The sequence below is a fragment of the Pieris napi genome, chromosome 12, assembly GCF_905475465.1.
Source record: "Pieris napi chromosome 12, ilPieNapi1.2, whole genome shotgun sequence".
NCBI lineage: Eukaryota > Metazoa > Arthropoda > Insecta > Lepidoptera > Pieridae > Pieris > Pieris napi.
In genome coordinates this window covers 879,566-892,260 of record NC_062245.1, presented here as the reverse complement: position 1 = coordinate 892,260, position 12,695 = coordinate 879,566, and the positions used below count along the sequence as shown (strand labels likewise).

The following is a 12,695-nucleotide window of genomic DNA, read 5'->3' as shown; positions in this document are numbered from 1 at the left end:
ACACTTTTCGCATGTCCATGTTAATTATATTTCAAATTTTTAATTAATGCAATCTTGGGATTAACCCATCGAATTAATTTACGAAATGTGATAATTAAAAATTATTACGTCACAATACTTTGTAACACGTCATTTTTTAACTAAGCGCCATCTATTGTTCGAACAAATAATTGGGACTCATTAACTTATGATTATTATACCAACATCTTTACCACAACGCATGCATACGATTCAAAATCCCGCGCTCGATATTTTGAATTTGGAACGCGGCTTTATTTTTTTAATGGCTTTTATCTCGCCCTCCAGCCAGATTCAGATTGGGTTACACTCGTTATACCGCATTGTATACTTTTTTTTACTAATATTACCATTTCTGAACGACTGTACATCTATAGCCAATGGTTTTTTAAAATTTAAACAAGGAACTATTCTATGTGTTCTTTCAACAGATTTTTACTTGAATTAAAGGAGGTCTTTATATTGACAAAAACTGATTGTTCACCAAAAAAATATACTGTTAATGACACTTGCGTAAGTTTCTGATAGATTTTAATGTTAATAACCTCAAAATACGAACGTCATAAATTATTTAAATTTGAATTAAGAATTATACTTTAAAAAGAGAATAGTGTTTTAAATAAGGAACAAGTTTGAAATTACGTTTTATCCAACACATTAATATTACAAAGAGCTCGAAATGGTTAATGAAACGGAAATGAATCTAACGGTATTTTTTTCTTTGTACAAAAAACTTAAGACGAGATATAAAGCGACGTATGGGATTTCAACAAAAAACTGTTTTTGATATCAACAATTAAAACAGGTATAAAGGCTTTAATTATTACCTACGCCCGCGACTCCTATTTCGTATAGTTAGAATTTTAATATGAATAACAAACAAACATACTATATTTCGATTTATATAATTCATACACGATCAAATCGAATACATATATCTAAAACCTATTGTAATTGGAATAACCAAAGGTCAGACAATACGTGATCATACCGATGTAAAAAATACCACATCGATATATACCTAAATCATTTAAATTGTTAATATAGGAACAGGTACAAAAACTCACTTATCATTCATACACTTAAAAAGAATTATCCTATATTATAATATCCAATAACGTTTTTGATTTATGTTCGAAATTCGAAATTTAAAACATGGCCGGCGGCGGTCCTGTCACAGCGGACCTGATTGGTCTATACGTATGTACCCAAATTACTTTATGTATTCATTTTGTCTATCTCTTTTAAACGCTTTATTTTTCATAAATGGCCAGTTTTCGACAATTCAAATCGACAATTTTTTTTTTTAATAGCATTTTCTTACCGGCCTGCTACTTTTTTATTATTAAAAGAAAAGTTTAAAACAAGAATTAAAGAATTCTATATATCTTTATTAAACACCTTGTTCTGTTCCGTTTACAGGCACTCATTAAAACCTAGCCCTTTTTATGTTACTAAGTCGTAAACGTTATCTGTAACGTGGCTAAGTGATTTACGATGTAGGTCAGATTTGTTAGTTTACGGGCCTCGAACCTGGGACCCTCTTTATGACGCAACTATAACTTTTATAACCATACCAACATACGTTTAGTCACATGGAATTTTTATTGTTTTATTAACGATTTGTGTGGTTTTAATGACTTTGCGGATAAAAAATAAACACATCTGCTTGGTACATTGTCAACGTCAAATGTGAGGTAAAGCTTCAAGCTCCTTTATGAATATTTAAAAAAAATTAACTGTTTACATATAATCGCTTATACGGAAGAATAAACATTACTAATGGTATGGTTAGGTATTATATATGATACGTAGATAGCATAGTAGCGCGTAAACAAAACTATATATAAACTTTAAGATATATTAGTTTGTATAAACTCGGTCAGTAGCAAAAAAACAAGTGCGAATCAGCTCAATTTAAATCTCGACCGGTTTTTATTTAAATCGATGAAAAGAATCTTAACCCATCGAAATGTCGGACGAATACCTTTGAGTGCCGGTAAATAAAAGTATTAATACTTTAATATATTCCTATACTTTACGTATAATTTAAAATGTGGCTATGGAATTCGAATTTTAAAAATTACAATTTCCGCAAAGAAACCATAGATTCTATTCGCGTCAAATTAAGAACGTGTTTATTATTTATAGTCAAATCAACGTCGGAATAAAAATATATCTGTCACATAACATTTCACGGTTGATTTAGTAACGGAAAACATGAATATTAATTAAATCATACGCTAAAATAAATGTTATATGATGAATGTTGCAAGGTACCAAAATATATGGAACAATTTACGGATGTCAAAATATTCTATGAAATCAAAACTTGTTATTTTAATAAAAAAAAATCCAATTTGCGCTAGTCACACCCACAGGCCGCAAATTCAGGGTTGGCGCGAAGCTAGAAAATAGTAATAGGTCTTTGATTGAATAAATGATTTTTTAACAGCAGTAACACTTAATGGGTGTTAAATAAAAGTTATTCGTACTTTAATCTATAATTAGTAATAAAATATAAGCATTTAGTATTTTACCTTAAATAGATAATATGACGTGATTATAAACAGAAAACTATCGTTTGTTTTTATGTTTAAAAATGTCGGCTATGACAGCCCTAGGTAAGCCGCATTAGTGCGGGAAGTGGGTAGGTATTACAAAAAACCCTTTTAATCGCACATCGACCGTGGCACAGATATAGCGCCCACGCCTTGGCGCACTGACAGCCCTCAAAACTTTAAAAATAATTCCCGCATACCTTTATAAATGTACCGGACGATACTGATTAATTTGTTTTTACACTTGCCAAACGTACAAGGATGTGTTTTTAAATACTCTACTTAAAATAACAACAGATCGCGGCGTCTTGCGAATTTCGTTTATTCAGTGTCCAAAAGCCTCGTATCTGTTTCATCGAAATCAAACTTCGACGTTTAAATTGTGAAGCCATAATCTTGGCGTTCTAAATTTAAAGTTTTGATGTTAGTAACGATAATCGCCTCGGATTCGGGAATTGGGACCGAGAATGTCGTAATACCTCATTAAAGCCATCAACACCATACCGTCTCATCATCATATGTTTTTATACGATAATGACACTTAGAATTTATGTTTAAAGGCTATTATTGCGTGTGGTGAATGGTAGTTATGTTGTTTACAATTTTCATGGGACGCTGATCCGCATTTGGATATCGAAAGAGTTACGATGACAAACTTGTTCCAATGAACGGATTATTCGAATTTTATTCAAAGTTCACTTTTAATTCTTTGAGAATTTACAGATTATTTCGTAAAAATAGTGATTTTTCATACTTTTTGCGGCAGTTTTTTATAAAAATAATAATAAAGCCACTTTAATACCTTTATCTACGTACTCTAATCGACGGCCCCTTTTGGGTAAAGGCCTCCTGCTGAACTTTCCATTTGGTTCTGTTCTTAGCTCCGTCCATTTCTACCCACGTTTCTTTTTCCTGGAACTCCACTCGAGCGTTGCTTGTTGTTAGGACTAGGTGAACTAAATGTCTTTACATGATTCATCATAGATTGATTTAATCAAGAGGAAACACTCACTGTTATAATAAATTCAAAATTAACGCTCATTTTATAACTATTTTAGTGTATTCCTGTAAATTAGAAAAAGCTGTCGATTAGGAAGACGAACATAATTAGCTGTCAACGGTTGCACTGTTTCCGCTTCCGGCGTTGTTCTATTTTCAAATCCGCTAAGGTCCTTCAGACACCTGCTGTTTATTACATTACGCCGCTAAATTGTTTTTGTAATATGTTAATTTCTAAGTTAATTATGGAAAGAAGATTAGGGGTCGGATTTTATGGGGGCTCTATAGATTGATAGGCGATGCCATGTTTTATTTCTATCTTTTTTATTTCTTTAAAACGAAGCATCATACCATCATGCTCCTTATCATGTTTAGGTACCTATACGTTATCATTGAAATACATCTTAAGTAGTAGAGTAGATACTCAAGTATCTTTAAGTTCCGTTAAAAATTGTTGCCATATCATAAAATTAAAAATCATTGGTTTTCCGATTTCTTTTTTTTTTTTTATGTGGGCAAACAGTGTTAACACCACTCATGGGCACTAAAAGAACTCGCAAGTGCCAGCCTTTTAAGAATTGGTACCATCTTTTCTTGAAGTAGTCGAATTGGTTCGGAAAATCGTTAAAATAATTCAGTATTTTAATGTATGGAGAAATATTTTGTATTTATTTTACAGTAAAGTTTTTACTACAGTACGCAAACGGCAGTTGGTCCACGGTTCCAAATGTATTCCCTTTGTTTCTATTGTTGTGTTTTTGTAGCATTGTATACTAACATTAGTTTAAAGGTCGTATTTCGATGTTCGTGCGTTCAACTGGAGTCGCTGAACTTTGGGCACAGTTTAGAATGAGCAGTATTTTTATCTCCAGCACTAGTGTACTACAGTGGGCAGGTTACAAATATTAAATGGGAGATACTAGAACTTCAAAACAGTGACCAAATTAATGTTATTCAATTGTTTTTTATTTCTACAATAGTCTAGTTTAAAAAAAATGTTTAAATTTGTTATGAAAGAGCTGAAAGAGGTATATTATACTTAAAAGAGTTCCCTAATCTTACACATTGCAATGCATACTACATATTCAATAGGCCCTTCATAAGGCTTTTTGGTTTGGTTTGGTTATCCTACTGCTCTCAATGTCCTATGTTTCCAATTTACAGCATTATAAAATGCACTCTATACAGGGTGTTTAAGATTTAAAATTGAAAGAAGCGTCTAGGCATTCACGCTATAATTACTATTAATAAATAGCCTAAGCAATTCTTCTAGGACTCAAACCCTGGATCTATTTATATATAAGCTACATCCTTGGGAATTGAACCTTGGGACCTCTTCAGTTAGCAGTAATTATCAAGCATTCTTGCAATGCAAATCCAGCATACTCCATCTAGGTGAACAGCTCGCTAACCAATGCATTTCTGCAGGTGCACGAGCTTTGCGACAACTTCTGCCACCGCTACATCAGCTGTCTGAAGGGCAAGATGCCCATCGACCTGGTGATCGACGAGCGGGAGAGCGCACGCCCCCCTGACGCGAACGGCGAGCGGTCGGCCCCCGACTCCAGCCACGACGGAGCCTCCACCCCCGACGTCGTGAGTACCCCCTATAGCAAAACCCATCTCATTCAGAGGCGCGATCCCCAGCTAGCACCCAACTCGACAACGAGTTATCTCGTGCACCCCTGTTCTTAGTTTGGCCATTGCAAAAACGAAGTCTATAGAGGGGTGCTCGCATTTTAGTTTTTAAACGCCTCCCTCGCTTGTAAACGGACCTTCCGAGGGCTTCCCACGAAGCCTAAGGAATTTCCGCTAGTTTAAGTTAAAAATCTTCGTTTTTGCAATTGGCCAACCCTTTGACGCTGTAAAGTTTCATTCAAAAGTTACAAAATAATTGACAGTGAAGGGGTGTTTTGGGTGCGATCTTTTTTCACCGACAATCGACGTTGCGCCGTCGGTACTTATTTTGCGCTGCATTGTATACGATTTAACTTAAACTACGTATAACGTTGAATGTATGTTTATACTAATAACTTAGTGAATAATCTTATCTCTTCTTATCGGGAGCCGTTAACTCTTCTAGCGACTATAACTGAGCTTAGTTTAAATTAGGATATTTGGAGAACTATTTGAAAACGAAGTATACGTAAAACACTTTAACTTGCCTAAGTGAAGTTTTAATTAGGAATTTTAAATTATTGTCATTGTTTTAAAGGTGGTAGCTGCTAATCCTTTTGGCTAGAAATATACGTAAATAGTTAATAATTTGCGTTACTAACGAAGAAGCACTATAATAATAGAGTTCTAGTTAGGTCAATGGTTATACGTACTTGGTATACGCTAGGTGTAACATTAGGTCCGTTATGATTCGTTCGCCATTTACGTCAGTAAGCGATCTATCGCCTCTGACTGTAAATACGATCGATTATTATAATTGGATATTATATAATTGTATGTATGTGTTAGAGGTAGGCGCTTCAATGATATACACTTAGGTTTCGCGAAGAGAGCTATTATTTGCTGTATTTTTGTACATTGCAAAGCCTATTGGAACAGTTGGAAATCAATCGCCGATCAATTCTGTGGCGGTTCTGTGTGACATTTGACAGTTGACAAGTGACAGGATTGGTTGGAGTCGCGTTTTGTTTAATGCTAAGATATTTTTGGGCGTTGAGACTGATTGTTTTGTTTGTGTTATATATTTTTGTCAGTTTGTTAACAGCCATTACTTATACAGTTCTTAATCTGGTTGGTTCGGGAGTATTTTATATGTATATGAGTTTTAACATGTAGTTGATTGTCTAAGTTAGGTTTTAGATATTAACGCGGTAGATGTTCTGAATTTTCTCAATTAAATCTTAACTCGTATTGTATATTGCTATTTGGTGTACGTCCATCTTGTATGTCAATGTGATTTTAATTTTTTATTTTTCTGAACGGATTAAACAATAAAATGTTCTGTTTGAAATATCTTTGGATTTTATTTATAACAGAACTCATTTGGCACTAATCACTAGATACCATGCAATCTATACTTCAATACCAGAGACAATTTATCTGCTATCAACGAAGTACTAATGTAATGTGTTGAGACAGTCTTGTCGATCTAGTAAATCATATAATTTAAAATCAAATTTCCCAAGAGGAAAAATCCAGGAAAATCAATAGGTCCAAAATAACATTGTTAACTGTTTCAAAGCGGTGTGTTTTAAAGGGAATATTTAAGGGAAATATTGTATTTTTATCATGTACCGGGGATAAGCTCCCCCGACGGCGAGCGTTGGAAAATTGTTTCTTTACAACCCCCTACGCGATTATCTTTTGCGGCTTTCCGCGCCGTGAACGCACTGCGGGAAACTTGGGAAAATAGGTTACAGAAAAGATTGACAAAAGTTGTGTCAAGAGAATTGAATAAGGGAATTTGGTTCAATGTATTAGATAGTAAGTGGCAAATACTATAAGTGTCAAATACTTTTGGTATCAAAATACTATTTTAATTTAAATACTAATTTAAAAGTAGTAATTTGCGATGATAATAATAAGTGCCCCGTGGTCACTCACTTATAGGAGAGACATATTGTTTAGTGTTGAGACCAAGATAAAACTGGTGGTGGTACTTGGTACTAGGAAGGTAGAAAGATAGAGGAGTCTACATTAAAAACATGATCATTATATCAAAAACCAGTAGTGCGGATAAGGACCGTCTCGTGGATTCTTTTCAAGAGCGGTTTTCGTGCGACAATCTGATATTTTATTTATTCTTTATAGTCTGCCATTGACGTTTGATGGATGCCGATTGCGATGCATGCTGAGAAAGTAGGGGTCACGATAATTGGTACGAATATTTTGGGAATGGCGGGAAATTTCAGTGACAGAAAGAGACTAATTGAGGTTCTTATTTTAAATAGCAAAGAGGTTCTAGCTTTAAAAGGAATTATGAGTTGTAACTGATCCGATTTTTCACGGTTTTTATTATTATTTGAATCAAGCCGCTATATTCTCTTGAAGAAAAAAACTGGCAACTAAGATATCTCTTTATCTGTGTAGTTTCGTTCACAAACAAAACATAGATACAAAAAATAGGGAAAAATGTCCCGCAATTTTTACAAAAGAACGCAGTACACACAATGAATAATTTAAGAGCATTGGGGTAATAAAAAATAATAAAAATAAGGGGACAAAGACGGGATTTGATCCCGGATAGAGCGCAATTCGTCACGGATTCGTCACAGTGTCGACAATACTCCAGGGTTACCAGTTATGTTTCCCCATTATCCAGGAACGAGGGAATTTATCCCTTGCAATGGTACCCAAGTAAGATTACAAATGATAAAAGGAAGAAGAATAAAATTAAAAACAAAAACATTAAATGATGTCCCTTTTACTCAGTATGAAATTGGAAACAGACAGAAAATATTGCGCATAAAGTACATCCTTCTAAGTATTCATACTGTTTTTCGTTAAATGAAAATATCTAATAAACAAAAGGATTACAAAATCTCATTGCTTATGTACAGTTGCGCAGTCGAACCTGCTCGCACGCATACATCAGATTGTCAGTCCGTCTGACATGACTGCTTTATTACGTAGTATTTCTCGCCAACTTTACATATTGATTCATAAATTTCTTTAATTAAATCTGTAAAATATAAGTCGCCATCTTTCCGTAATTCCAAGATCCAATAAAATACTGTAAATACACAAATAAATCATTAAAATGTTTGTCCAATGGCAACACATAAAACGCATTGTTTTATATACGTTTAATTGGCTATGCAAACTGAATTTAGACTGCATCAACAAAATCCATTTTGGCGGCAAAACGAAGACGCCGCCCGCTCATAAAGCGCTTTTAAATTTCGAACGAGCCGCCATTGGCCGCCCGCTCGCCAATCTCGCTGAAACAAATTTTACGACAACGCTGGCCACACCGAGCACTATTTACGACTCCTGAGAATCGCAAATAATTCTATTAATAAATTAATCGTAAATGCCGTGTAATTTATTGTCATGGCGTTCCCTCTAATTATTTCCTTTATTAGAAATATTTGTTATTACCGCTTTTACGGGCTAATTCTGTTGAGGTTTGCAATAAATATTGTAAATATACTCAAGACAAAGAACAATTTCAGGCCTTTGCTTAATTATCTAATATGTTAGGTGGAAGTACTTTACCAACTTGACATTCATCTCAATAAATGCCTAAGCTATTTCGTCATTTTATACTTTCATCCTATCCTAGAGAGATATTCATATTCTCTCTCTCTTAAGTCGGTAGCTCATGTCTGACCATCGTTGTCAGTAGACGTAAATTAATCAATTAAGCTTTTTATAAATTTGACAAATATTTAAATGATCCTAATCCTTGGGACTGATTTGCTCCAGTTCAAACAATTTGTAAGACTCAAAACTTAGCAATTAAAAAGAGTAGCGGAAAGTTTCTTGCCAGTTCTTCCTGCCCGCTCTACGCCCTTGACTTGCGAACTGGTAGTCAATGTATATTTAGAATCAATTTAACTTCTTTTCTGACGTTCATAAGTGTACTTGTTCACCTGAATGAATAAAGTTATTTTGAGTTTGACCTTTTTTCACCAGTTTCCGCCAGCGACTCAACAGCATACAGTTTAGAAGAAGATGATTCTTTCATATGATCTGTCTATCTGGTTGGTTTACCACACTCAGTTTCTCCAAGTTCTCTCAAGTGACTCTGCGCATTGTTAAGACAGGCGAGTTATGTTAGGATCAAATTCAAAAATCATTTATTTATATAGGTAACAAAATGTACACTTATGAACGTCAAAAAAATAAATATATATGAAATGCTTCTAATTTTACATTTACTGCCAGTTCTCAAATCAAGGGCGTAGAACGGAAGAGAAGAACTGACAATAATCTCCGCCACGCTTTTTAATCGCCAAGTTTTTTGTTTTACACAACGTTTGTAAGGAGCTGCAACCATTGCACCGCGTTCCACATGACATTTAAGTAATTAATAAAATAAATCGATCAATTTCGCACATATTCCTAACATTCGCCTCCAGCACCACATCTCAAGTCCATCCCTTGCAATCCTTTTATATTTATATTAAAAATCAGAAACCACTAGTCCAATAGATCTTTGATAATAAGACATCTCCATAAAAGTCATCAAATGAAATCGTCCATATAAATTGTCTAATTCAAGAAATGGAGGCGGTAAAGAATTTCTATTTAGCAACAAAAGATATAATTATTTGAAAAAGTGCCCGCTGTGCCCCATTTCACGAAGTACGAGAAACTGCAGGCGGTCTATATCTTTATTAGGAATTGATTGAGCGAATCTATAGATCTATTTCTTGGCTCTTATGATTTTAATAGTATAAAACGTATGTAGGACGCCTTATTAATATAATGGCATTAATAAAGAAGATTATCAAAGGGGTATGGAGCGTTCTATGTATCGGTTGAACTTAAAGACAAAGTTAAAAACATTTTTAGGTCTGGACCTCAGATTATATCATGATTATCTCTCAATCTAATACAAGTAAGTGATCAGCCTGTGCCTGACACACACACACACACACCGACTGTTTGAGCCATATGTTAAATTATTAGAATATTTATTTACACTTACCATAATATATGGTAGGGGAGCCCAAGAGGGGATTTCGGGATTTACTCAAGCGCGGCAGATTAATATATAGGGGGATACCTTGTACCCGGTTAAGTACCTCCACAAAATATGAGGCCCATATATAAAGCCGCACGTGAAGGAGACAGAATCAGTTTAGTAAAAAAAAATTGACCATCAGAAATTCCCGAGCGCGTCAGATTAAGGTAGGGTGAGTTAATTACATCCTAAAAAGTGTATATTCCACTAATCTGACAATTTGAGAGTGACGGAAAAAAAGGGGAGGGCAACAAAGTTGTAAGAAAAAAACGTCATCTCGACATTCTCGAGCGTAGCTAATTTTTTTTTTATTTTGAAGGAAATAATTCAAGAATAATGAAAAATATATAATCTGACGATTTCCGCAAGTCGAAATAACGAAAATTCGTCGATAAAGTTAAATGCGTGCAGCTGCGTGATGCCTACATTTCCTTAAACCGATCGGAATCTACTAAACGGCGTTCTAAACATTTCCCTCAAAATTACATTTCCTGTGAATTTGAACCGATTCGGACCGATAGATTTTGAGAAATTTTGAAAAATCTTAAAAAAATAAGAAATATTTTTTTTTAAAGTGGTTTCTTTATCGATCAACTTCAAAAACTAATCCGCCTTTGAGCTTGAAAAACCACGTTGATCGCCACCAAGCTGGTCAAAAGCGGTTGATTCGTTCGAGAGATATCGTACACGAAAGAAACCCGAAAAAGTGTTTTTTCGGGATTACTCCGAAATTTGTGGTTCGATCAATTAAAATTGCAAAATTATTTATGAGGATGATAAAACTGCGTCGAATGCCGCCAACCGCGTGAAAATTGCTTGATCCATTCAAAAGTTATTGCGGTTTGAAAATTCCAAAAATAGTGTTCTATGAAACTTCTATCAGACTTTCGAGCTGGGAGAGCTCAAATGCATAGAAATGTTATTTCTTTGAACTCAGCGAGCTCAAAATATCAATTTTAAGCGCCCAGGAATGGAATTAGCGGGAAGTTGCAGGGATGGCCCTTTAGGTGAACCGTTTTTCTATTTTTTTTTTGTCAGATCAGGCGAATCCCTCTAGATAATCGTCAGATTATGAGACAGTACGTTTAGAACATAAAGATGAACCACATATATCTTAATCTGACGCGCTTGAGTATTTCAAAATTGCGATTTTTTTTTGCAAATTAAGAAAATGGCTGTGGGTTTGCGTCCCATCGAAATCGTCAGATTAGTGAATGAGAGCTTTTTTTTGGTGCACTTAACACTCCCTTAGAAAATCTGACGCGCTCGATAATTTTTTTTTTTTTTTAATTTTCAACCCTTAAATACAACCACCCGCATCATGCAAACGATCAGATTAATATACGTACATTATTAAAAATACGTAGGGCATAGATGCTATCAATATCTGACGCGCTCGAGGATGTCCATGCAACAGTTTTTTTTTACATATTTAACAATCTATAGCCGCTTCCCCCACCGATGAAAAGGAATTTATCATATAACATTTTTTTCTTCTTTTTATCTAAGCTTTGCATCCCAATAGGTCTCTACGACGCTCGAGTAAATCCCCATTTAGCATCGTGGGCTCCCCTACCAATACAAAAACATACAAATAAAAAAAGCAGGTTACATAAGTTATTAGGCAACGGGCGGCCTTATCGCTAACAAGCGATTTCTTCCAGGCAACCCTAATATGTAACAATAAAAAAAAGAAATACCTACATATAATTATAGAATATAGTAGAAATGGGAGAAATGTTACATTTCTGCGTCTATTCCACTTATTAGAATGGTGGTGCCATACACCACCGAGCCTACACAAATAGAATACAAATTACTTTTGCAAGTTCCCCTGAATTGGAGTTTTACGTCATGTTTATCCCAGGGTGGTCGGAAATCTCTGGTCTGCAAATGGCACCATGGGGCGACAACACGCTTCAGATATAATATTGAACGTTTTCCCTAATACAACTTCCTTAACATCTAGTATTGTTACATTCTGATGTCCAGGATTGGTAGTAACCAAAATTCTTATTGGAACAGAATATATTATTATTATAATTTGTTTTGTTTTTCTTTCCTTATTTAAAACGTTAAATGTTTGCCTACCCATATATGTATGTACTTTTTGTTACTCAATATGAATTTGCTGAGGAATGGAATGGTTATCCATATCACAGGTTCTTACCTAGTTTGGAAACCAGTCTCCCAATACCTACTTAACTGTAATCTAATTGTTGCAAATGTTAAATGGGAGAAATAAATAAATTATTATTATATTAGTGACGGGAATTTCCAAATCAAAATAAACAGTGTTGAATATATTGCCTTAGAAGATTAGAAACAAATTGGTATCACCTAAATACCAAGTCTTTTAATGAATTTCTTTAATTGACTTGATTTGAAATAAATACTGAAGGACGAATTTTAAACGTTTCCAGCCGCAATAATTGCTATTAATCAATTACGTATTTTTACCGAATACA

At 34.5% G+C, this 12,695-nt stretch overlaps 1 protein-coding gene across 5 annotated transcripts in view; it reads left to right on the top strand.

Annotated features, from left to right (window-relative positions):
• Window positions 1-12,695, top strand: part of LOC125054947 (homeobox protein homothorax) — a 243,372-nt gene that overhangs the window by 40,414 nt on the left and 190,263 nt on the right. For all 5 annotated transcript variants that reach the window (XM_047657101.1, XM_047657100.1, XM_047657097.1 and 2 more), the window contains exon 6: window positions 5,007-5,174. In XM_047657101.1, the coding sequence (XP_047513057.1) occupies window positions 5,007-5,174 (168 nt within the window). The remainder of the gene's footprint in view (window positions 1-5,006; window positions 5,175-12,695) is intronic.